Genomic DNA, 27,116 nt, shown 5'->3' on the forward strand with positions numbered 1-27,116 from the left:
ACCAAAGACTGAAATATGTTCTGAAGGGGGTTTTCCACCGATAAGAAATGTATAAAAGGGAGCTGTGTTCACCATTTGTTCAGCTTCGGCTCACCGGTGACCAGCTCAGTGTGAATGTGTTGTGTTTAGCAATAAACACACTGAACCCGGACTCAGCTGCCTCTGCCTAAATTTTTTGATCTTTGTTTGAGACTTTTTCTGCTTTTTAAGAACTTTGAATTTTTATAAAACTTAGCTTCAATTTTAAGTCGTCAAGAAGAGAATTATAGACGACACAAGCATCAACAATCCATCCGCAAACGGTGGTGTAACTTGCCCGGCGCTGCCTTCCACTTATCCTGAAACTGTGGTCTCCGTCTGTCATCCATCGCTCCCACGCCGCTCGCAGCCTTACTTTGAACGGCCGCTTCACACCGATGTCGAGCGGTTGAAGTTCCTTTGTCAGACCTCCCGGAATAACAGCAAGCACAGCGTTCATTTCTTTGACCTTTTTTTTCACATCGGCTGTGAGATGGGCACGCATGGAGTCACAAATTAACAGAGATGGTGATGCGTGGAAAAAACCACCTGGTCTCCTCACATACACCTCCCTCAGCCACGCTTTCATCATCTCCTCATCCATCCAGCCTTTTTCATTCGCCTTAATAACGACTCCAGCTGGAAAAGTCTCTTTAGGCAAAGTCTTTCTTTTAAAAATCACCATAGGCGGCAGTTTCTGTCCATTTGCGTGGCAGCCAAGCACAACAGTAAACGACGCCTTTTCATACCCCGTTGTGTGTATCGCTACAGTGCTGGTCCCCTTCTTCTCCACGGTGTGATTCACCGGGATGTCGAAAGTGAGCGGCACCTCGTCCATGTTGGTGATGTGGCTTGGCTGGATGACTGTCAGCGATGTGTTTGCTGCAGAAGGAGTGGAAGCTCGCCAGCTTTTCATCATAATCCGCCGGACGTCGCTGAGCAACTGTAGTCCTGGTCCGGATGGAAAAATTGCACCGTTTCATAAAACGGAAGCACCACGATGGACCTCCTTGAAAATTTTCAATTTTCATTTCTTCCGCCAGCTTTACTGCTTTTAGTCGAACAGTGACCGTTGAAACGCTGGCCCCACTCGTTCTTTGCTCCACGATCAACCGCTCGAGTCTTTCCTCCAACTCGGGCCACCTCGCCTTATGTCCGCGGAAACTCAGCTGCGTCTTCTTCACCAGTCGGAGTTCGTTTTCCAGCTTCCTCCACTTGCGAACCATCGATTCATTTATATTGAATTCTCTCGCAGCTGCTCGATTTCCATGTTCCTCTGCGTAGCTGATAGCCTGCAGTTTAAACTGGGCTTCATAGGCGTGTCTCTTTGCCATTTCCAGGGTTGTTAAGACAACAATGTTCTGCATAAAGCACATACCTGTTCTTTTATACACAAGCCACGCCCACACTTCCCCCTTTAACGTTCTCACATACTCATGGTGGTCTCAACAACGTCCGCAGATAGGGGGCACCGCACCATAGGGCGCACCCCACATTTTGAGGGGAAAAAAAGACGTTTAGGTGCGCCTTATAGTCGTGAAAATACGGTATGCTTCTTGTCAGACATGAGATGACCTCATGACAGGTCAGACAGGTTGCGTTTAAGCGATCAGATTTTCATGAACGTCAGTCAGTGAAACACTGTAACCACAGACAACAGAAACATTGAAATACCAAAAAATGTGTTTAAATTTCATCTGACCGTTATTGAATAAATTATATCCTGATACATCTCAGTATACAGACACTCCCTCCTCTAACCACACTGGATCCACTGTGGACCACTTCCAGGTTCAAGAACCTACTTTTTCTTTGGACCTGAGCTCGCCCTCACATGCAGGCAGTGTTCAGTAGAAGGTCCAGTACAGACTGCATTTTCTGCAACATCCCAAGTAGTCACAGGACAGGTCCAAACTGCGACCAACAATTGGCTCTGCAAGGAGGATCCAGGCCTGACCTCACCTCCATTATAGAGTTCTACGGGTCTAGGGCCAGGAAAGAAGCAGCTAAATTTATGCCAACCCAATACATCCTGGACACAACTTCAGTTTTGCCATTCGCAAAAACCAGCGACCACAGAGAAGGTTCTTCCCTCAGGCTGTCAGACTGATGGAAACCTATTAGCCAGAGTGGATTGCTAATATGCTACCATAAATTTGCAATAAAAAAGAAAAATGACACTAGGTGTATGTACACATACACAAATATCGCACTTTAACTTATATCAGATCCCTTACTTCTATACACAATCTTAGTCAACAAATCTAATTCTTATTATAAATCTGAGCTTTTGATCCTGCAGGCCTGGTGGTTAAATGACATCAGTTGTTTGTTTTCAGAGAACCAAATGGGTTTGAAATATTTATGTGGACAAATATTTTTCTCAGCAATTTGTGTGAAACTAACCTCTAAGCCTCAGACTGTTTTCTCTACTACCTTTAACTAGCATTTATGTATTATGATTAGACCTTAGTCTGTTAGTAACTATCAAAAGACTGATGAGGAGGTATATCTGAGAGGGCCAGAGGACACTTACCTTTATTAGAGAAGGCCTCTGCTGTGTTTTGTGGGGATGGTTGTTGCTGATGTTGTAACTGTTGTACCTTCTGTTGCAGGGCTGCTCCCTTTTGCTGCTGAGGCGCCGAGATGTGGGCATTTGGGAACAGCTGCGTCACATGAGTCGGGATGTGTCTCTGTGTCTGGGTAGGAGGGGCTTGTGTCATGCCCTGTGTGTGCATTGATGGCATGAGCTGAGGAGCAGCCTGTCCAGGTGAGTGTGTGCGCAGCGGCGGCGGCGGCGCTGTGGGTCTCGCCTGAAGCGACTGCAGGAGGTTGTGAACCTGACTGAGCTGTGTTGTTTGAGAGCTGTTTGCCGTGGGCTCTTCGTCATCCTCCAACAAAGCTTGGGGAGGTGAAGCTGAGAGGGTACCCAGAATGCCGTGCGATGGTGGGGATGGGACACGTGGGCGGGGAACAGTCTGAGGGAGGTTCAGGGGAAGAGTGGGTTGAACTTGCGGGGCCGCAGACGGAACCAGGGAAGGGAGAGAGGAGGAGGCTGTTTGAGGTTTGGGCGGAAGAGGTGCAGCACGGTTGCTGGGTCTGGGTGGTTGCTGGGGAAGAGCATTGTGGATCGCTGCAGACAAGGAAAAATTAAATATTGAAATACTTTAAAACTAAAAATAACATCACATCTACATTCCTAAACAACATTTGAGGCAAAAAACAGCAACTAACACCAGAGAAAGAAGTTTATATACAAAAATCAAGGGCAAACATTGAATTTTAAGTTTAGAATTTATGCTTTTTTAAGGCTGATTTCACAAACAACTAACTCAATATAAAAAGTTCAATTAATTTCAGTTCATTTATATAGTGCCAATTCACAACTAGGGATGGGGATCGAAACCCGGTTCTATCAAGGACCCGGTTCCACTTTTTTCAAAACCCGAAAATCAATAACGTTTGGGCTTATCGATACCACTATCGAGTCTGGTCGTTTTTTGTTTTTTTCTCCCGGAGGTCCTGTAACCTAATTGTGTGTCCCTCGAGTCGCGTCACAGCATTTAAATCTAATCAATCCAATAACTGCAGCATGTCCACCAATGTTTTGGAATTAAATTGTAAGCAAACAGATATTAAAAGTAAAACAAGTGAAGTCTGGCAGTTAACTTCGCTCGCGACTCGAGGATGAATGAACGGACGAAAAGGTCTAAAGTTTGGCTTCATTTTACCAAGCTCAAAGATAAAGAAGAAGCGAAATGCAACTTATGTTGCAAAATCATCTCTTGTAAAGAGGGGAACACAACCTCAATGGCCAAGCACATTAATATTGTGCATCAAATAAAGGCCAAATGCAGTACCTTCGACTGTCTCCGGGTTGAAAAGACTCCTCCTCCTGCTGCTGCTGCCGCACCATTGTCGGGCCTGTTTTCATCATCCACTCAGAGTACCACTGGTCAGCGCGCACACAGACTTTGTAGCTTGTCCGGTCAGTTAAAAATAATAATTGTGAAATCTGTGTTGTAATCGGCAGCATACAAGCTAGTTAGCTTGAAAAGTAAATAAAGTTTCAGACGTGCTGCGTGATGATGTGTTCAGATTGGCTCAGTAAAACGACAATTAGGTTATCATGATGCGTTCAAGTGTAACGTAAAGAAAAGGGAAATTGAGATTTTGGCGAGAAACACGAGTAATACAGTTATATATTGCTCTATATATAATTAAACTACTGATGCCAACATTTATTAAAAATTACATTTACTTTAAAATACAATTATTTATTTGCTAAATATTTTCCTAATCACTAAAAACATGATGAAAAGTGACAGTAGACAATACATTAACCAACAATTGTGAAAATTTATATATTTTTTTAAACCAAAAGAAGACATTTCTTCAAAATATAGGACATTTCTTATAAACATTTCAAATAATTTTTTTTCCGCCTTCCTTTCTGTCTGTTAAAAACATATTGTCGCATCGTCTTTCCACCAAATAACAGAAAAGTATTGATAGTGGTATCGATAAAGACTCGGATCAATAAGGAGTATCGATAAAGGTATCGATATCAATAAATATTAACGATCCCCATCCCTATTCACAACACATGTCATATGCAGGCATGTGTATTTACATTCCAACCAGATCATACAGTCAAACTGATTCAAAGTTTATTTCTAAGGAAAACCAGCTGATTGCATCGACTCATTCACTTGAACCTCACACTAAGCATGTTTGTAGCGACAGTGGAGGTAAAAATTCCCTTTTAACAGGAAGAAAGCTCCAGCAGAACTAGGCTCAGTGTGAGCGGCAATCTGCTGGGGCCGATTGGGGTTCAAGGAGACAGAAGCAGAGATACTAAAGGTAAAAGGCAAAAAATTTCCTCTAACCTTAAGAGTTCAGTCTTAGTGATATCACTAACATTCATCAAATAATTTTGAGGAGCTTTCAGCTAACATTGAAATAAGGTCATGTGTGCGAATGTCTTTTGATGAACAGCTTTTTAGTCCACAATTATATAAAGCAGAGACAATGATATTGCTTCAGACTACAAACCTGGGGAAGGTATGATTGGATGCTGGTTTAGGAAAGGATGCGTTTCAGTTGGTGTCTGGTTGGTGGGTGCGTTGGCATTAATTAGGCCTGAGGTCAGAGTAGCTACAGCAGCTGTAACCGCTGCGCTGGACTCTGTGTTAGAATCAGTCAGGTGAGAGTTCATGAAGTGGGCCAGAGGATCAAATCCTGATGACATGAGCTGAGACGAATCCAGAGGCGGGACAGAAGGCGCAGCTACAAACTGGGGTTTTGATTGGACCAGCTGAGGCTGCGTTTGAGCTGTGGGAGCAACTGGGATTGTCCCACTGCTGGGAGCCTGGTGGTGTCCTCTCTTGAAGTCCTTGTTGGTAGAAGTCTTTTTCTGTTGCTTGGGAACCAGCCCTTCATAGACAGAGAAATTAGATTTCAGATAATATGCTGCAAAACCGAAAAGGATGGTTTACAACTGAAGGTGGAAAAGCTGAATGAATCCAGGCAGACACACAGAGGGAGAAGACATTACCATTTTCAGAGTCTTCACTGTCTGAGGAGTCACTGCTGCCTGAAGATGAAGATCCCGTCTTTATCTTGGCCATTTCCAGAGACTTCTCTACTAAAACAAAAGCCATAATTTTTTTTAATTTTTTTTTTTTTAGAAATCAATCCCAAAAGAAATACGCATATTGGGTTTCATTGAAAGCTAATAAAAATAAAACAAAACACCAATGAAACAGTTTTTAAATCTTTGTAGATCGAGTACTTTAGATTTTGACTCCAATGATCGAATACTGCTGCTTTTTTAAAATAAAAACTTTCAGCATTATTAGATTACAGGGAACATTTTAAACAGGTGGTATAAACAGGATTTGGTCCTTTTGATGAAATATGTTTGACCTTTTACACAGTTACAAATATCAATGTATGGCTAAGCACAAGAGTGAAACTTTACCTCTCATTTTTCATTCATCGATAATGTTCCACAAGCTTAAAGACAACTTTTTTTTAATAATGTCTATTTTAATTTGCTCTCTTAATTTGCACTGAAACAGATGTGGATTCATTTAAAACTGTATTACAATGACCAGTGATTGAAAAACATCCATTTGTTTGCTCGATATAATCGGCCCCCTATCGGTATCGTCCTGTATCGGCCTTAAAACTGAATATCGGACATCGGCCACCCCACCGATAATTAACCCGATATTTGATCAGCTTCTGAGTTTCTAAAGTCGAAAAAAAAAAAAAAAATACTACTTCTTCTTCCTCAAAAACTACTTTTTTACAGACTTAAAAACTTCTAAAGACGAGGGAAAAAATATTGATACATTAAAATATCCCAATATCTTCATATGCTGATATATTGCCATTTAAAAACACCATATCAATCTCTTTTACTAATGAATATTGCTATATGTCATCGTTATGCTACGAAATCCCCCGCAAATTCACGAAATGTTGCCATATTTTTATATGTTGATATATTGACGCGGTATCGATCTATTTTACTAACAAAATCTCACAAGAATTTGCAAAATATCACGAGAGTTTGTAACAGAATGATGAAATTTCACGAGATTTTGAAAGTAAAATAGATCGATACCGCGTTTTTAAAAATTAATTTGATATCAGCATATGAAAATATATTTGAGTATATTATTTTTCAAAGTGTCAGAAATGGATAACAAAACTGCTATTTTCAATGACTACTTATTTTTGTCCAGCTTTAACATCGGTATCGATATCGGATATCGGCCAAAATCCCAATATTGTGCATCCCTAAAAGAATTATTGAGATTTAGCACCAGAAACACAGAGCACCTCCAGAAATACTTCTTTTCTCACCTGAAGTGTAGACAAATAGTGTCAGCCTAAAGGACACACCTCATAATAACCTTTTTTGTATTGCTTTGATATGCAATATTAACATTTTAAATTTTATGCTACTGAATTATATCCCTATGTTCCAATTAAATATATTGTGTTTAGAGTGGGTTGGATGTTGGACCTTTTCTACAATGGCTTCTTAATGAGACAATTTGAATTCTCTTTATTTCTTGCAGACATTTTTGTTTATATACACTAGGGGTGGGTATTGCCAAAGAAGTCACGATTCGATTCGAATCACGATTCACAGGCCACGATGCGATTCTATCACGATGCATCACGATACTTCAATTATTGCGATGCATTGCAGTATTTTCTCCTCCATGTTTTGTTTTTGAATGACTCAGCACAGTATCCCACGGCCGGAAATGCTTGTGACACAAGGCAGCGTGCGTCAACACATTTGCAGCGACATCTACTGGACTGGAAGTGGTATTGCACTTGTTTTTGGCTGATGTTCGCCAACCATTCATGCAATTTTATTTATTCATTTTTTTAAATTAATAATCGATTCTTGGCATCAAGAATCGATGCAGTAGATCACGAAAATTAGAATCACGATGCATCATCATCACGATTATTTTGCACACCCCTAATATACACCCTTTGATATTTTGCAAGCTATTCAAGACGGAACAGAGCGGTATTCATCTGAAATGAACGCATTGTTTTGGTTCACAAAGGTCGAAGAAGAACTGCTGACGCATCTTAGGTTCTCTGTGTTCAATAAAGATTCAGTCTAGACTTTGTGTTGAACAGCTGTGTACCACTGGTTTGACTTCTCAAGCCAAAATAATGTTTATTTCAAACTTAAGAGGTTTGATTCTTAATGTAATCAACTGAATAAACATTTAGTAAATCCCCTCTATCACTGTTCCATTCAAACTGAGGTCTGTTGATTACTGCTGTAGAGACTAAATAAATCAGTTAATTGCAGAGATCAAACTTATTATGTTTTCTTTACCTTTACTTCACATAAAAAGCCTACCTGATGGTTTTTTCTTCTTTTTGAGGCAGGTAGAAACATACTTTTCCAGCTCCCTCAGTGTGGAGGGCTTCAGGGTCTCAAAGTCAATCTCTATTTCATCTGGATTAGAGTTTTTCAGCGATGGCTCACGCGTCTGGATTATGTGCACGACTCGGCCTAGTTTGTCACCAGGCAGTTTGTTTATATCCAGGCTCAGCTGGCGCTTCTCCTCATAAGACATCGGCTTGCAAACAGCAACATCTGGACAGAAAAAACATTGCAGATGTTTACAGTGGGCTGTTGATTAATGAACATTTCATGTTAGTACACGTTAAAAAAAGGTTGTTTTAAACAATTTAGATATAAAAATTACACAGTTTACGTCTGATACTTTTACACCAGAAATCTTTAGGTCAAACTGGCTTTAGAAAGCACCAATAAAGATAATAAGGACAGAAAGACATACCTTTAATAAGGAAAGACAACCTTTAGAGAAAGGGATATGGATGAGTCTAAAAAGGGAAATTTTATTTGATCTCATAATTTTTCATAGTTTCAACAAAATCTATAATGAAATTCCAGATCTTTCCAAACTGTGAGGATTCCCTGTGTGCAGGAAAGAGGGTAATATAAGGAATGTCTCTTCTGTAGTAAACATACCTGCATCATCCTCTGCTTCCAGAGAAGCTGAAGGCAGAAGAGCGACGGGGGCTGAAGGAGGGGGCACAGCGGGTCGGCTGTTTTTGATGTCATCTTTTTTACTGTGATAACAAATAATTGATTCAGTCTCATTTCAAGCTGTAACATTATGACTGAAGGCTCTTGTCTGCAGGAACCATACCTGGACTTTTTCCTCTCCTTTATCACGACAGGATCTTTGTTCTTGCTTTTCTTAGGAGGCTGAAGGACTGCATGAGGAGGAGTTTTTGCAGGTTCATCTGCTTCCAACTTCTTTTTATGCTTTTCCTTCTTCTTCTCTTTTTTGTCTCTCTCTTTCTTCTTGGGTTTGCTGGTCTGCGGCTGGGAAAGTGCTGCCAGCTGTTCATGCACAGCTTTGAGCTACAAGGTTAAAAGAATAAATAAAACAACTATTAATGCCATAAAACATTACTGAATCATCCGCTCCGTGTTTCAGTATCAAGTCGGGTTTGATAAGGCCAGCCTTTCCGTTCCATTTCCATTCACCTACCCCAGGGATGTCCAAAGTGCGGCTTGGGGGCCATCTGCAGCCCTCTGAACGATTTTGTGCAGCCCTCGACCACAATTCCTTAGATAGAAAACCTTTTACCAAACTTTTTAACTCAGACAAACTAAAGTTGACTACAGTGATATTTAGGAGCAAACTGGAATATAAGTCACCTTGAATTCTAACAGTGAGATTTGATTCAGGTGACTAGTTTTGAAAAGTGCTTTTAAACAACATTTGCTGTGAATTGACAACATTTAAATAAACAAATGTCAATTTTTCAATTGTAGCGTAAATTAGGTTTGCCTGCTCAGGCTGCTGATATAAACACATGTAAGAGGACACATTTTCCCTGATCCCAGGCCCTTTTAAAAACATCACCAAATGGAAAAAGTATAAATTTTTAGCAACCAGGCTTTTGGGTTTAGGTAGATTTTGACAGTAATTAGGTGCACAATCACCCACTGTCTCACTGAGAAGCAAACTCAGACAAACCAATTTATAAAACTAAAGCTAAATAAAACCAGAGTGATCCAAATCCTAGTGTTGTTGCTAAAATACAAAGAAAAAAACCCACAAAAAAATAGTAAAAATAGAATGATTTTTATCAGCTTGTATGCTGGGTTGTTTTTTCCCCTCAACCCATACTGATTTGTATTTTACAATGTAGTATTATGGCCACAGTGAGAAAAAATATCAGGGGAGGGAATTTTTTTCCCCTTTTCCAAGTCCGTCAAGTTAAAATGTTGAGAATTAAGTTGAAATATAAATTAAAAAAACGATGTACGCTGTCAAGCGTGTGTCTGTCATTATTCATGTCCACTTCTGTTATTATCGACTTTATTCTTCAAATCGTTTCAAACTTTTTCCATTGAGAGTTCCCCTTTATTCTCAACACTATATTTTTTATTCTTGACATTTCAGCTTTGTGAGGGAGAGCAGAAAAAAATTCCTCGACCAATTCTTTTTCTCCTCACCCACTTTTTCTTATTTCATGCATTTCATTTCATTTTCTTAGTTTATTGTGAATGGGATAAGCAAAATATATATCTTTTTGTCTTTGTATTTCCAAGAAAAAACAAAAAGCATAAATCATGGCCACCTCTGATCTAACCTGCTCCTGTAGCTCAGCCAGTCTCTGTTGCCGTTCCTGTTCAGAGCCTCCTCTGGAGGACTCGGAATCAGAGGAGCTTGAGCTGTCGTCTTCTGATGCAGCAGATGGAGGAGGGACTTGTCGAGTAGATGGTACAAAATGGAGGGCCAAAGACGGTGTGGGAACTGGAGTGAGCTCTTCTGATTCATCTGGCATTTTAGCAAAGCGCATCTCAAACACATCCTGAAAATGGAGGACAGGAACAGAAACACTGTGCTTAATAGGAATAAACATTCCGCCATCACCATGTTCGCCATGTGCTCCAAAAGATGCTTTAAGCCAAGCTTTTTCTCTCAAGACTATTTGTTTTAAATACATTTAAGCCATTTTGCTTATTATGAATAGAAATAAAATTTCTGGATGTTATCTAAGTTGCTAAATGAGGACTAAACTGAATCTGATGCCCAAAGTTTACACATTGTTATAAAATGTGCTTTCTCCTGCAGCTATCTAGTTGTAATGCGCTGTCCCCACAAGGTGGCGTTAATTCATTTGATTGTTGTCCAACAAGCATGAAGCACCTAAAGACAGCTTCCACTGCACTAAGCCCTTCAACAAAATGTAAGAAATGTAGATTATTATTGCAAACTTGGGCATCATTTTACAATCCATTGGGATTAAAGGTAAAGTAAAAGACAGCTGTGACCCAAAACGGGTGTATTTCCTTAAGAATTGACAGTCAAAAGTTGAACGGAATTGATGCTAAGAGGGAAATCTGGAGTCATTTATAAGTTGTTCAGGTAGACAGTAGGTTGTGCAAAAAATGTTTATATGGTAAAAACAGTGCAAAACTGTTTTTTTTTTTTTTTACATTTTTAAAAACATATCAAGACTTTAGAAAAATTGTTAAAAAAATGTTTTCACCATATAAAAAAAAATAAATAAAATGTTAATGGTAAAAACAGTGCAATGCTGCTGACATTATTCCAGAATTACATGCTGCCTGGAACTGATTGTAAATGAGTATTTCTGGAGTGAACTGAAAATATCAAAGGGCTTTCAATAGAGATGCCATTTCCATGCATTTCAGCTAATTTAGTGTGAAAAATGTGCCAAAGAAAATGGTGTTCCAACAAAGACCATGGCTCCAAATATTTTCCACAAATCCTTTTTTTTGGAGTGCTTTTTTGAGAGCCTGCAGTCCTGATTTGACAAGCATCTTCCATGTGATTCTGTCACTTAATGGTGTGCTTTAGGCCAAAGGCTGTCTAGATTCAGGACAGCAGTGCAGAGCTCCTCCTGCCTATGATGGTGCTCCTACTGTTGACCCCATGAAAGGTGAAGGCACAGGAGCTGGAAGCTCCAATTTACTGCGTTTAGATTGAGCCTTAGTGTGAAATATGCATGAAAAGTAGCAGCAAAAATGTCCTGGTTTAAAATATTGTTCCACATACTTCCTCAGCGCTTTAGGCCACTCTGTGAAAAGATTCTCTATGAAATAAGGCTTAGTTAATATTTGAAAGACATATTTATTATAGAGTTAAATATTTAAAGGGAGTTTTATTTTTGCCCCTTAATATATAAAATATTATAATGATTTGCATCATTAAAAAATCATTCTACCAATGTATTATCAATATTGTATGTTTTATAGCTTTATCAAAATTATTTTTCTAAAAACTGCAAAAAAAAGTAGAATATACAAGTTATTTGAAATGTTTGTGGATTGGCCTTGACTGAAACCTGGGGGATTTTACCTGCAGTTTACGTGCCATGGATACAACATCATGGTCTGGTGGATTGTACTTGTAGCAGTTGGAGAACATCAACCGGACGTCTGCAGCAACCTCTTGGGCGTCTCTGTACTGTCTGTTATCTAGCTTTTTCTGAAAAGAAAAATGTTTACAATTATCAAATTCTTTCATCTAAGGTTTTTTTTATTAATATCCTTTAAATTAATCTATGAAACCCAAAATTCATGATCAACTGAAATGTGCTTAACAGTTGAAAATGTGTAGTTTAAAATAGAAAACTCTGGTCAGACTGACATTAAAGTATAAACCTTTAGTATTTTAGGCCATTTGGAAAAAGGAAAACATTTTTTAGAGCAAAAAAACAGAATCGTGACAGAAAAGGATTTCGATCTCTCTTGAATTCAGAACTTAACATCTCAATTTAAAGCAGATTTTTTCTTAAACTTTAAGACCTGACTAATATTTTAGGTATCCTTTCACATGTTTCTCCCAACAGTTTGCTAGAGACATCTTGGACAGATGTTTTCAGTGCTGACCACAGATTTCCCTTGAAACTAACATCAGGGTTTTGTGACAGCAACCTTTGTTTTTCTTAGGCAACTTTGCGACTAATCAGGCTAAAGGTCACTGAATATTTGGAATTTAATTCTGCCCAATATGTCATTTCTGGTCTGGTTTCTTGAGATTCTTTAGTCTGTAAGCAATTCCGAGTAGAAAGCTTATATTTTTCAATTTAGAAATAAAAAATAACATTTATGTGCAAAGAACAGCTGTAAATGTATAAACAAATCAGGGACTTTGTTCCTCAGGCTATGAATAAACTTGAATCTGTCTATGTTGGTTTTGGGGTGATGGCTTCGCCCTCTATCGGGTAAGAATACACTTTCATTTGAATGTGCTTTACTGGAGACATCCATGTTTTTCAAAAAACACTACTGTCCTCTACTGGTGTGTGAGGTCACAGTGCGGTATCGGCTGCTGAGCAAGTCCCAATGCTGTATCTGGTGTTTGTCCAGATGTAGCATTGGACCAGTGCACTATACAAAGCAGAGAGTAACGGATTAATGAGGTGTTTTTCTCTGGCCAGAAGTTCGATGGCAAATCCTCCCTCATCAAGTTGGCAATCTAACGACGAACCCGTCCATGGAGGATCATGAATTAGAAAGGTGAAATAACCAATTTTTAAATATTATTTTCCCCGACGTAATCCAACATCCAACTGCCATGCACGTGGGCACTGTCAGTTTAACAATAGCTCAGAATTTCAATGTTGCAGTCCTCTGGAAATCTTACATAATTGTTGTTGATTACAGATGTGTCTAATAGTTAAAGCAGGGAGAATGGCGCTAGGCTTATGGCACCGTGACTTGACTGCCGGTAGATGTCAGGAGATAGGTGTTACTATATTTGGGCAAAATTGTTCCCAGACTTAGTGATCGCGACAAAATTTTTTTTTATTTTTTTATTGATTAAAACTAAATCCATGAAATCACAGCAAATGTATTAGTTTCAGGTATAAATGACTGGTTATTCCTTGCTGACCAGATTTTTCCTTTAAGAGGCACAGAATATAATCTTCTGAACTGCATTCAATTTATAAAAAAATAGAAGTGATTTTTAATATCCTAATTGATCTAAAACATTTAGTCTACCTTAATGATAAACTCTGATTAAATGCTTCTTTCCAACATGCAAATGTCTGGTTTAAATCTGGAAATCTGGTTAAACCTATCTAAAAAGTAACTGTACAAATAACCAAACACAGAACCCAGTCTGGCTGTAGTGACCAAAGTTTAAGAAGAGACAAAATCACCTTGATGGTGCTGAGATCCATTGGATGCTTGATGATGTCATGGTAGTCGTGTAGGTTGAGAGCTTTTGCATCAACAGGTTTGTGAAAAGGCCAGGCATAAGCTAAATGTTTCTTAGACAACATCTCTCTGACAAGGCGTGCGCAGAAACGCAACTGATCCTGGCGCTTCGATATCCCCGTCCCTCCCGTCTCCAAGCCTCCGCCTATAAAGTGCTGGGAGTCCGGCTGCAGGGAGTCTCTTTTAGGCTGCTTTGATGGCCGAGTGCTGTCCCTACGAGGCCGAGTCACATCCGACACTGGAGGTGATTCGCTTAGCTGGTCATTGGCTGTAGGTGTGGTGGTATCAGCTTTCCTCTTCTGGCTTTTCCTTGGCTGTTGAAATCGGTTGATTTTTCTGTCAGAAACAGAATATTTGGCCACAGGAAATCAGAGCAAGTGTGGACGTATCCTCACCTTAACAGGGGCCGGGGAGCTCGGCAGCACTGGAGCAGGATGGAGGCCTGGGTGCGTCAAGGCTGGAGGAGGGACAGATGTCATACCTTGGGCGAGGACATCTGGGGTTGAGAGGGGGAACGTGGCAGCAAGATGAGAAGCGTGGTTTGTTGGTGTAGGAGGTACCCGTGGGAGTTGGGTTTGGACTTGAGGAAGAGCTAAGGGCTGGGCTAAAGTCTGGGGTAAGGGTTGGTGTAAAGGCGGGACTAAAGGTTGGGGTAGGAGCTGGGCTACGGGTTGTGTTGGTGTGCCACGGGTGTGTGGAGTGGTTGCAGGGGATGAAAAACCTCTAGTATGTGGAGTAGTAGAAGGAGAAGATGAGTCTTGGCCTGAATCCGACATGGTCATTAGAGCTGGAGCAAAGAATAGATAGATGTGTACACACAATGAGATAAAAAACAGCATATTCATACGAAGACCTGTGTAAAGTAATGTTATATAACAGTTAACTACACAACAAAAATGCTTTAAGAAAACAAAACCTGATTCAACCAAGCATTAGAATATAACCCTTTGGGGACAAGCTCAAGCTTGTCTGTGTCCTGACAAGTTCAGCCAGTTGGATTAGAACCATTTACATGCCGATAAATTAAGTCTTGGAAACTAATTGTTGCTGACTTGTTGTTCATCTGTCATTACTAAGAAAGGCACTCTTTTTACTAAAACAACAACACAGGTTTTTTATTCTAAGTTAACAAGGCAGTCTTTTTTAAACAAACTAATCATTTTCTCATGATTAAATGTGCATCTGAACTAAATATACACCAACATTTTTGCCACTCTCCCTGTGCTTTCTAATCAAGCATTGTTAACCCTTTATGACCAACGGGGGCATGGCACTCACATTTGCGCTCACATCTGTTTTTTTTTTATGTATAATTGCAACTAAATAAGATAGTTAAGTTAAACCAATGGCAAAATTAAAACCATTTTCATTTTGCTTTAGATTTTAAATCCAATCCAGACCGCTGTGTACTTCCTACTTTGCAATATCAGGGTTTATACAGGGGGAGTAACCCTAATTTAATGCTTTTTAATGCTCTGAGAATTAATTTTAATGCCATCAACAAGGACCCATGACTCTCCTATATATATAGGATATATATATAGCATATATACACTTTAGGTTTACTTGTAAGTTTTTCAAAATAGACCTAGATGAAAAGGCACATGCAAAGTCCTGAATTGAATGAGAAAGAGAATCTATAGAAAGAGATAAAGGTAGTGATGAGGAGACCATTAAAACTCAAACATTGTCTTTGAAAATCATGAATTGTCAGATATACTAGTTGAAACACCCAAAGAAGTGTTGATGCAGTTTATTTAGGCCCCTGACAATGAATGTTTGGCCACAATTTATGAACGTCGTTTTTATAATGGACGGTGATTTAAAACTTGACAGTCAAAAAAGGACCTCAGTTTAGTCATTCTTATCATTGAAGGAACAAAGCAAAGGTAAAACCTATTCTTTCAAGGAAAAAATATGGAACCCCTACTCCAAGCCTTTATTTCATCATGGCTGGATTAGTGTAATTATATTTATCTTTGAATCAGTCAGTCCTCACTCAAATGTCTCCAGCTGGTTCAAATGCTGCACACCTTTTAATAAAAAACATAAAAGACAGGACATTACATCATCCTGGCCTCCCTTCACTGGTTGCCTGTTTATCTTAGAGTTCACTTTAAAGAACTTCTGGTTGTTTTTAAAGATTTAAACAGCTATTTATTATTATTGTTTTAAATTGTTGAGTCTTTACCCAAGTCATTTTATTAGATGTTATTTTGTTTTACCTCATGTTAAAATGCTATGTAAATAATGATGACAATGATGATAATTATGATAACAAGAAACTTTCGCATCACCTCCCAGAAGCTGGAAAGAGACAAAAACATTTGTCATACCTCATTCAGTAACTCAATTCATTATTTTAGACTAAATATTTTAGGCTAAAATATTAAACTGGTTATTGGTTGTTTTTTCTTTAATCCCATTATGTTTAGTCATTTCTGCCAAAACCTGAAGCATTTTGATTTATTCCATCTGAATACAGTATTTGCAAGCCATATTCTAATTGGATGGAAAGAAACCTGTCTGTGATTGGCTGGCGAGGTGGACAGTTTTTGAAGTCACGACCGCACAGCCAGAGCAGAGCGGGCCTACAGCTGTTGTTGAGCGTGTAAGTATCAGGTCAAGCGCGCACCAAACAGGTTTTGAGCGTGCGTTATGTTTAAACGCTGAATACTTGTCTCACTGCCCACTCAAAAAAAGGCACAAATTTGGCTCCAGGAGTTCGTTTACGGAATGATGACTGAAAAATAAGTGGGTATATGCCATGTACCCGTGTATACCCTGGACTACACCACTGCCTGTCAGTCTTCATGTGAGATCGTAAAGCATTGACACCCATTGTACAAAGCTTAATTTTTTTTACAAACACAGCAAAATTCTTCGTCATCTTTACCATCGACAGGCTGCAGCCATGTCCCAAATTCCTCGTTTTCCACCCACTTGTTGAAATTTGCATTTTCCCCATTTCCTGTAGCTCTTTCTCCTCCTCAAGCTTCTTTTCCGAACAACGTAAAAACATACGGCTTTACGATCAACCGGAAGCAGTTCAGCGTGTTTGTTATATCTGATATAATGTATCTGATGATATGAGCGTATATTTTTAGAAAACAAATAAAGCATTTTAAATGCCGCTGATAATCACATTTAAAAGGCCTTAATTTAAAAAAAAAAAAGTATGACTTTTAATGATTTTTAATGCCCCTCGGAAACCCTAAACATACGTGATGTAATGGGTGGATGGACCCCTCAGGGTTTTCTAACCTCCCACCGACCGGGAAAACACCCAGAAGTGATGTGTATTTTCCCCAAGGAGTTGTAGTTTTTCCCGCAACAGTTCTTTTTTACCTCGTCTATTCTAGTCTTTTACATTAACCAGTATTTTAGTAGTTTCACTTTCACTTCAAACACACGCATCAACAGACCAGATAATCAACAGACACCAAGACACCCGCAGTTTTTTACTTGGAGCTGATTATGGCGCTGGATGAAAGTGGGGACTGTGATCTAGGTTGGATTCCACAGACACCAGAGAAGAAGCAGAGTTTATTGGGGGATTAGATCCTTCCCATGACATAGAGCCACTGCCCCCTGAGTCACCAACTCAAACCATCAGTGGAGGAATATAAATGCCTTGGGCTGGAAAGTTTACGTTTCTGACCAGTTGTTTGGATCTTTTTTCTAATGTAGAAAGAGCAAGAAGTTGTATCTGACAGACTAGCATCACTTTGTGGACATTGCTGTAATAAACAGCTACTTGTTGCACAAGGAGCCTTGTGGCAGACTGAATCGGCAGCTGCTGACCCACCAGGCTGTCAGGAGCAGTCTACAACCACCAGAGGCCTATCAGCACATCCCTATGGCCATGGCTGAGGTAATCTCAGTCTTCAAGAAATCCACACAGAGATGCTTGAAGTGCAGGGTGTGAGACAAATGCACGAGCTTCATGTGTGAGGCGTGTAAAATCTCTGCGTGCGATAGTGGACAAGAGCTGTCAAATGGTCCATCGCTGCACCTCCGATCGGATCGAAAACTGATCTTTACTCCATTTTTGTTTCCAGTATTGTAAATAATTTATAACCAATAGGGTTAAGGTGTTCATGCTGTGTTTTTGAATCCTACTTTTTGTGTTTAAAGTTTCAAAATAAAACAATAGTTTAGTTATAGTAATATAGTATAGTTATAGTAAAAATAAAACAATATTTTCTGTTGTTCATTTCACTTTTGATAGTTTACACATACTGTATGTTCATATGTATCGAGTGTTAAAGATTTGATTGCAATAAGGTAAACACTTCATTTTGAGGTACACATACATTTTTTCCTCCAATGGTTCACAATGTCCATATTTTTTCATGTTTGTCTCAGTTTTAGAAAGTATGTGTATGTCAAAAATGAAGGTATACACACTCCAAATGAATGTTCTGTTTCGAAATGACTTTGTGTAACTTTTTTAAAGGACATTTTTGAGGGACAAAGCTGGGAATTTTCTGTATTTAGAAAAATATGTGTAAAAAATTTAATTTCCTTTTTCTATTGCTGAGCTGCACCTTTTTGGATTTTCTTCAGTTAAAATAGACTTAATTCCCATAAATTATTAACATTTGGAAAGACCTCTTACAGATTGAAATGCTTCAAAAATGGCTCTAAAGCATGTAGAAATATGTCCTAGCAAATCTTTGTTCTATTTTAGGTCATAAACGGTTTAAAAATAAAATATCAGGAGCGTATATCAGGATTGGTTAAACTGGGGTTAAAATAATCGGTTTCAGTCTTAAAAACAAAACAAAAAAACGGTGTCGGTTTATCTTTAATTTAAAAATGGGTGGCTATACTTACAGGGCTCCCGCCTCCCCACACGTCGTCCCTTAGTGACCACAGCAATCTCTACCTCTTCCTGCGGCATCTCTGTGATCTTCTGCAGGAAAAGCTTTTCCAAAGCCTCAGCCATAAGGACAATATCATCTCCAGGCTGAGAATATGAGAACATGAAGATGTGCTTACAGTTAAAACACACTCTAGAATGAACAGAATTCAAAATACTCTTATTTCCCTGAGCTTTTCCTTGCATGATTTTCATAAAACCTTTCTTTACTCTCTGATCTTAATACATAAACCCCCCTGTTCTCTTGTAAAAGAACAGGATAACTTTCCTCTGCTAACCTTGTTGTAGATGTAGCAGTTTGTGAACATTGTGCTGAAGTCTTGGATACACTCCTGGGCGTTCCAGTAGTAGTTGTTCTCCAGGCGTTTTCTTATTGTGCCCATGTCCATAGGATTCTTTATTATCTTGTAGTAGTCCTTGGTTAACAAAAAAAAAGTTTATAGCATGTGTGTGAGGCAGAATAAATATATATCATCCTTGAAGAAATAACACAAACTTCTTCAAATAAAAATAAGAGATTTTATATATAATCATGGTAAAACATTATCTTTCAAATTTAAGGGTTTGTGTATCAGGAAGCAGATAATTTGATCTTCACTCTAGCCAAAAACAATTTAAGAGTGAACCTTTAAATAAATAGCAAACCGTGCAGATTACACGCTTGATTTTTTTAACGAAAAATCCAGAATAGTCAGGCTGTGAATAAAGAGCTAGGAACACCAGATGATTCGTAAGCTTGTAGAACCAGATTGATCAGTTATTACCTGGAGAAGTAATTTTTCTGCATGACTCTCTGATAAAGTAATGCACTATGGAGGAAGTTAGGTTCCCTCGTCATAATAACTTTGCTCTATTACTTTCAAAAACCAATATCAGCCAAGCTCCATAACACTTAAGGAGAGAACGCTGCTCTTGGTTAGCTTAAGAGCTGTAACGTGCCTTGGTCCATGGGCCAGGGACTTTTCACTGATGTGTTATTTGGGTTTCCTCTAAACATTATTATGTGAATTAAGGCTAAACTGTGACCTAAAAGACATGGTTCCAAAAGTTTAAGGGTTCATTCAGGTGGAACTTTGTCCACTTTGTGCCATGTTGCCATGTTGTTTCTTCTAGAAGAGTCTTTCCCTTACCAACCAACCCAAACAAGTTACACGTATTTAGATTTTTTCTACATGCAGATTAATGAGTTTCAACATTTACTATGATAAGCTAGCATATTGCGTGATTTAACTTAGGGGGTTTCAGTAAATTCTCAGAAGTTTGCAAGCTTTTCTTGGTTGGGAGCAACAACTGGGTTAAAGTGGTGAACTTACTCTTTCAAAAAAGGAGCTCAGGATTGATTTAATTTCAGTATGATTAATAACAAAACAGAAAAATTTGCATTTTCTTCTCAGACTAAAATGATTATATTCAGACCAACAAACTAATCCGTTTTCAGCTGATTAACTACAGCCAGGAACAGAATCCCAGGTTTAAGAAATGTCTCTAAATCTTTGGTTATTTTCTGTCAACAAAACATCAACTTACACGACTCTGATGTTTGCATGTAAAAGTTATTTGGCTGCAGCTTAAGTGCCAACAGGATTTATATGGTGTGATTACAAGTAAGCTTGAAATAAAAAATGACTCACAGGCAAATTCAGTTTGACTGCATCTACAGGTGCCTGAAAGGGCCATGCAAACTGGTGTTTCCACAATGTCTTCAGCACCACTTTGAGCAGGTACTGAAAAGAGCAGAGACATCCAAAAATAAACATCTGGTTCAAAGACGCACCATTGGACAGAGGCGACTTGTACAAAGAGAAAATGAAACTACCTGAAGCTGATTGGTCTGTCGTTTGGGTCTGGAAGGGTTCCATGTTTCTGGAGGAGGGGGGTTGAAGGGGAGAGGTGCTGTGGCGGAGGGAGGGTTCTGGCTGCTGCCTGCCTCCAGTCCGTCTCCCATCACAGCAGTGGGTTGCAGTGACTGAGCAGGGAGATTAGGTGGTTTGGACCTGGCAGGGGCAGGTTGTAGTGGGGGGAACCCCCTCAGGCCATTACACTCCTCCTTCGACCCTCTAAAAGGACAATGATAACAAAAAAAACAAAAAAAAAACACAAGATCCACTGTCAATAAAAATTTTTGTTTCTTAAAATAATCTTTGAGAAACTAACAAACCCATCAGTCAAGTATCTATTCAAATAATATGTTGCCTGCTTGCTACTTAGATCCTAAATGCCTCAGTGTATGATAGGAAGAAGAACAGAAAAACACATATCACTTCATCTTTGCCATGACAACCGAGAGCTGGTATCTGCAGCAAACGTTTGTCTTTATTCAGTTCAAGGTGAGAAAACAATTATGTTCCACATGAACAACATATAAAATGGGATTTTTTTTTTTTTACCAAAACAACTGCTGATAATATCCTTTATCACCAATTTTGGGCAAAAGGGAACTGCAGTCAACACAGATTCAAGCCCAGATGAAAAGCATACTTCATCGAAAAGCCTTTAACCTACCGCTCAAACAAAACGAAGAGATAACCCATGAAGGTCAACTCACTCTTGACCCCAGATAAGATATATTACATAAAAAAAAACAAAGTATTATTTTACAGTCTGAAATTAGATCAGACAAAACTTTTAAGCATTACCAAAATAATGTCTTTTTACTCAATGCCATTGAAAACATTTTCTTTCTTTTTTACTGATGAACTTTGAACAGCAGTCTGTTTCAGGTGTCGCTCTGTGAAGTACCAACAGTTCCAACTCCAATACTTTATTTTTATTTATTCAAAATCATCTTAAACACAACCTGTTCGTCAGTAAAGAAAAGGCATATAAGTATCTTGTATAAACTGTATGTCGAAGTGATGTCACATGTGTGTTTCCTATTTAAAATGTAGGATTTCAGATACAAATTTCACATGTAGAGGTTTAAAATGATACCAGTTAATAAAAACCCTCAAGAGATCAGAACATGATCTACAATGCTGACCTATCAAAGTAAAACGCAGCCTTGTAGTAGCTAATAAACTTGCGATAAAATGCAAAAAAAGGGACTGTATCAAAAAAGGCCAGCACTTAACAGACAAAAAATTTATCCAGTTGTATTTCTTCTTCTGCCAAATCTACAACAAATTAATTCTGTAGTCCATACACTTTCTTAAACATTTGACAACATTTTGAGCTAATTGCTTTACTGATTGCAAGATAAGTAGTTTTATGTTATCAGCTGTCTCACATCTCTACAGTTCTTAAGTCATTCTAATAGCTTCCTGTATGTCCCACTTAGACCACTCAGGTCCTTTGACTCAAGTTCAAATCAGTTTATTTACACAGCGCCAATTCACTACACATCATCTCAAGCCACATTACAGGATATAATTTAATCCAATCATCCAGACAGCTTAGTAAAAAGATTAGTTAAAAGATTTGAGGAATCCCAGCTGATTGCATCAGCTTGTTGACGTTTTAGGATTCCCTGCTGCTGGATGTGCATGTGGTGACTCTAAACGCACCCACGACTCTTTGACTTAACCCGTTGAATTTGTTGTTTGTCAAATCGTCTGAAATAAATTTCTATTCATTCGACAGTTCAATTGGATCGGTTGGATCGGTATCTGCTATACGTTCAGCCCAGGTTTCATATCACACTGTAAAAAAATGGATGTGTGCATCTTTAGTGTGCGGTTTTAAATTTCGTTTAAAAAATAAATTTGTGGGGAAACGGCATTTCCGAATTCTCCCGAGTCGTGCACGACTTTACACCAGTGAATAAAGTGAATTTGATTGGTCGATCATCAAGACGTTGGGGTTGTTGTCGCGGAAGGTTCGAAGGCAAGTTTGATTGTGGTCGGTGTACAATTTAGCTGTAGAAGCTGAGAGAACTAACCGGCCTGCATAAAATAACAGGAAAAAAACACAGATTTTAAGAAAGGATTTTTTTTTTTTTTATAGAAATGTTCTAAATTTTGGGACGATATAGTCTGATAAAGAGTACATTTATATACATGTTTCAGCCAGAATGATTTGAAATTTAAATATGATTTCCCTACGACTTTAAGAGGCAGAAATAGAGAATAACTCTGATCATGTCTGATTTCTCTAACAGCCTCCCTGGCTGACTGGGGCAGATTATTTCTTTCTCACACTGCTGCGCATACTCTATTGGCAGCTCCTTCCAAACAAATAAGTAATTCTTTTGGTTGAGGTTGTAGCTTCAGGCCTTGGATTTGTCACGTTGGAATATGAGCAAGATAAAAACTATGACAGATTGCTTTCTTTGCATCAAGTCAGTGATTTAGAAATCTCTCAAATAATCTCAATCAAAAGTTACAGGCTACAGCTTTAATGCTCAAAAAAGGAGGTTAACTTCTTTTCTATCCCAACATTTCAATGCAAAAGATTAAAAGGTCATGAAAAATATGAGCAAATCTGTTTATTTTTCAAATCTCAATATAAATGTGAAATACAAACATTTATGTTCTACCAATCACCTAAGATAACAACTTTTAGACACTCACATGGTTGATCCTGTGGCCGCTACGGTCTAATCCACTAGTTTAATCATATCTTGGTTGGTGGGGCGGCAATCTCCTCAGGTAACAGGGGATTGCTTGTCTGCGACAAGCGAGCGAGCTTTACACCTACAGGTAAACAGTATGACAAGATATGTCCAGTTACTATTTATAAAACCAGAGAGGGCAATGCTCAGATGACTGTGGTAGAAGTGAAGGTAATCTCATCAAATCTTAAGGGTTTATATGAAAACGGTATAATTGAATTAGAAATTGATAAACAGACTTTAAAGTCAAATCAGTTTAAAAACAATAAAATAATTATGTTTTCTTATTATGTAGATTTGGGCTGAGCAATCAATTAGCATTTGCATATAATTGATATTGTACAAAATTTAATTTTCTAATCACAAAGGGACCCAGGTTTGGTCACCTTGCATTTAACAAGAGTAATACACAGACTTTCTCACTCCAGCCTTTCAGGTAGCTGCAACACGCTTTAAGGTGGGTTTACCGCCACACTAAAGGGAAAGGAGAGCTGCAGCTAGTCTGCAGATTCATGCATTCAAGCTAAAAGTCAGCAATTCTCCACGTAGCACTAAGAGTAAAGTCCTGCAACAATGGACTCAAAACAAAGTTTCAAGGTCATGAAAACAATAAAACGCTGGAGTGAAACATGTGCATACTCATGCTTAGTGCAGAGGAAAATACAAACACAATATTGCTCAAAATAAATCACAATTTAAACTTTTGGAAAATGGTTGAGCCCTGATGTACATAAGGCTGAATGGTAATTTAATGATACAGCTAAAGCAGCTGAGCAACAATCTGCCAATTTTGGATTATGTCATTGGATTTCAATATTTATAATATTTGCAGATTAAAAGCTGTAGTTTTGAAAAGGTTTTTCCAACAAAAAGAATAAGTATAAACGATAAAAATAGTATAAATGGAGTTAAGACATTAAGATCCTTCTTCATAGTCGTCATATGTTTTTTCGAAGGATTACTACCAAGTTATCGGTATTAAGCTTTTGTTTTTCCAAAAACTAAGGAGAAAATGTTTAGAGCAGAAGCTTTAACATATTAGCAATAAATATATACAACATGTGGATATTAAGGAAAGTTAGGAATGACTCAGATAAAAAAATATTTTCACAACTTCCAATGTAATTATATAGAGCGAAAGCAGCAAAAAAAGAACCGGAAGCTTGTTTACTGAAATACTGCTACAAAATAGGCAGGTGTGTGTTATACTTTTGCTCATTGTCCACGTTTGGAAAAAAAACAAAAACATCTCTTTAGCTTAGAGAAGTTGAAAGAGTTTTTATTGAGAATTTGACAGCACAAAATCAATATCCTCAACTGTGTTCTAATAATAAAAGTCACAGACATATCTTGTATTAAAATATATATTTGTGTTCTTTGCTTTTTTTTTTTGTTTTGTTTTGAAAGCATTCAGAGCAATATATTTTTCAACCTAAATTACCTAAGTTATTTGTGTTTAGCAAAAACCAAAATCCTTCCATGTCAGTGGATCACCATGTTCACTGTGACAAAGTGACAGCTGAGCATGTAAACAGCGTTTCAGTATACGGAGCGTTCGATTTATGGGCTACGTCCTCCGAAAGCCAGATTTGAAGGCATATTACATCATAGCGCGGCACCGGGGTTTGGTCGGATTCCAAGAGTCCTCATTATGCAGCCTACAAATGCGTCCGATTTGAACTGCTCTGTGATCAGAGGAAAAAGGTTTGTTGGTGCAATAAACTGGTGAATATTGAAAGTGCAGTTTAATATAATCCAAGTATGTAAATAGTTCCGTCTAAAATTAATCAAAATAGTTGTTCTAATGGTTATTGAGTCATATGTGGTGAGTAATGTTTGGTTTATCTAAAGGTTTTTATCTGTTACTGTGTAAATGGGTTTGGCTGTAATTTAAGGATAGATTCTAATATATCTGCAGTGTGGGGACAATAAATCTAATATTTTTATATTGTAATTGCTATTTTGCAAAATTTGTTTAACTAAGTATTTTTTGTTGCTGAATATAGGAGATTGTACAGATTTGTTTATACATACATACATTGTTTAGAATTACTTGCAACTCCTTTTATAGAACAGAATAGAAAATCCCTTTATTGTTCCACAATGGGGAAATTCTGGTGTTTACAGCAGCAAAAAGATTATAGAAAAAGATGTTTACACAAAAGTGGACCTTACAAAAAACATAACATAAGAGTGAGGAGTTAAAAGATAAACAATAAAGTACTGTACAGTAAAGTTTTAACAATATAAAACTGTGCACTTGGAAATAATGGACATTTTTACAGTAATGGATATTTGAAAATAGCAGCAATATCAGAGATGTGCTATATGACAGCAGCGTGTTATTTAACTGACTAAAGTTTATATAATTACGTTGGATTTTATTTGTTCACGCCCAGGGTTGGTTGGCTTCTTTATTCCACTCTGGATTCTCATGAGTGCAGTCTATTAATTTTACAATAATGAAAAAAGAAAAAGAAACAGTTTTGAAAAGTTTGCTATTCATTATTTCCCTGCTTTGTGAGTCAGCTGTCACGGTTGCCAAGCGACAGAGTTTACGGCAAAGAAAGCCGCAGAAGGCTGGAGCTTTTGGAATAAACAGCCAAAACTCTTTCGGTCTCCTTATTTTCACGGACTTCGAAGGATCCAGTCCAGGTAGACCGCGTCCTTGGAAGACGCGGCCCATGAATTCGAACGCAGCCTACGATTCCGACAACGTTGGTAGTATTCCCGTAACGACGTACGCCACAGTTCACATGCGTTTCTGCGCCACAGTGCCTCATCTACGCAATCTTTAGAACGTAACTTATGTCACGAATACGGCCTGTGGTGCTACAAACAAACAGGCTAGCAGCTAACCACTAGCGTTCCAGCGACCCTGCCGCTAACATGTACACTGACAGCCCCGAGTGACAACTGTCACGTAGGTCACATCAACGAAAGTATCTAATCGAGGAAGACACAAACTAGGACGTGCATGAGAACACTCAACCGAACACATAAAAGGAGCAGAATAAGGTATAGCTCATGTAGCCGAACCATTGCAAGGCCTGCGAGGACAGCTCATGCTCCGCTTGCTGAAGAGCTCACTGACAGGGCGGAAAAAACAGCAACGAAGAGCATTATTAACACCTAAGCAGGTCTCCGGAGTTGTACGCTATCGTTAGATATCCTTAAGTCTTCCACTCGGAACCATTAAGGTCTATTTTTACCTTGTTCAGCGGCTTGTCAGCGCTCGTAGACCTTCCTCGCCCCAAATCCAGAACAGTCCCGTTCAACGTCGTGTACGTCAGACGTAAAGGGGGCGGGGCGAATGTATGTCAGAGGAAAAATGTCACCTACAGGCCCGCTCCTCCCACGGGTGAGATCACGCAACACCTAGTAATCGTGTCCTCCACAAAACAGGCTGGTGTTGTTTGGACTAACACAAAAAGGAAACTGCTTCAGGAATAAATTACCAGCTGCACAAAAAAACTCTTAATAAAAAGCAAATATCCGTTATTATTACTACTGCTGCTAAATTTTTTTAAGATATTAAATTGTTTAAATAAGATTTTCTTATTTTTATTTATAACAAAATAACACAAACTAGTGTTTGTAGTACAGACAAGTCTGAAATATTGTAGATATTAACATTAAATCTTTCCAGTGAGGGTTGCTGATCGCACATGACAGACCAAACCAAATTAGTGTATAGCTGTAAAGTGGGTATTTACTTTTACTTCAAATAAATGCTAGACATATGCCTCTTTTTTACAATCTCTACTGAAAATGACTGTAGCGCAAGCTGTCAGATTTGAGTGTAGATCAACGGACAAGTGCCTGCAAAATATTCCCAGTTGAAGTTAGGCTGGGGGGCCTTGGACAAGGCCATT

The 27,116-nt window shown here is 38.5% G+C and overlaps 1 protein-coding gene across 6 annotated transcripts; it reads right to left on the minus strand.

The window, feature by feature from the left end:
• Nucleotides 1-1,594: 1,594 nt before the first annotated feature.
• LOC119773259 (bromodomain-containing protein 4-like) lies at nucleotides 1,595-26,551 on the minus strand. 6 transcript variants are annotated; one of them, XM_038270177.1, is made up of 17 exons: nucleotides 26,454-26,535; nucleotides 23,201-23,323; nucleotides 20,509-20,749; nucleotides 20,324-20,416; nucleotides 18,971-19,108; nucleotides 18,647-18,779; nucleotides 14,203-14,594; nucleotides 13,750-14,121; nucleotides 11,940-12,068; nucleotides 10,204-10,425; nucleotides 9,093-9,170; nucleotides 8,745-8,962; nucleotides 8,564-8,664; nucleotides 7,925-8,164; nucleotides 5,576-5,665; nucleotides 5,074-5,454; nucleotides 1,595-3,151 (listed from the first exon to the last, which is right to left on the minus strand). In XM_038270177.1, the coding sequence occupies exons 3-17, from the start codon at nucleotides 20,635-20,637 to the stop codon at nucleotides 2,496-2,498; spliced, it is 3,372 nt and encodes a 1,123-aa protein (XP_038126105.1). In that variant the 5' UTR covers nucleotides 20,638-20,749; nucleotides 23,201-23,323; nucleotides 26,454-26,535; the 3' UTR covers nucleotides 1,595-2,495. The 6 variants fall into 6 exon arrangements, with proteins under 6 accessions (XP_038126105.1, XP_038126104.1, XP_038126102.1 ...); XM_038270176.1 differs by having other exon boundaries at nucleotides 5,576-5,662; nucleotides 10,192-10,425; XM_038270174.1 differs by having other exon boundaries at nucleotides 10,192-10,425.
• Nucleotides 26,552-27,116: the final 565 nt, after the last annotated feature.

Source organism: Cyprinodon tularosa, unplaced genomic scaffold (genome assembly GCF_016077235.1).
Source record: "Cyprinodon tularosa strain WSP-4 unplaced genomic scaffold, ASM1607723v1 ctg753, whole genome shotgun sequence".
NCBI lineage: Eukaryota > Metazoa > Chordata > Actinopteri > Cyprinodontiformes > Cyprinodontidae > Cyprinodon > Cyprinodon tularosa.

Coding starts and splice junctions, on each gene's coding strand:
- LOC119773259 (XM_038270175.1), bottom strand. CDS start 20,637: ATGGGAGACGGACTGGAGGCAGGCAGCAGCCAGAACCCTCCCTCCGCC. Junction 14,595..18,646: donor TGTGGGGAGGCGGGAGCCCT/GTAAGTATAGCC, acceptor TCTTTGCTCCAG/CTCTAATGACCATGTCGGAT. Junction 5,666..7,924: donor AAAGAAGAAAAAACCATCAG/GTAGGCTTTTTA, acceptor CTTTTGTTTTAG/TAGAGAAGTCTCTGGAAATG.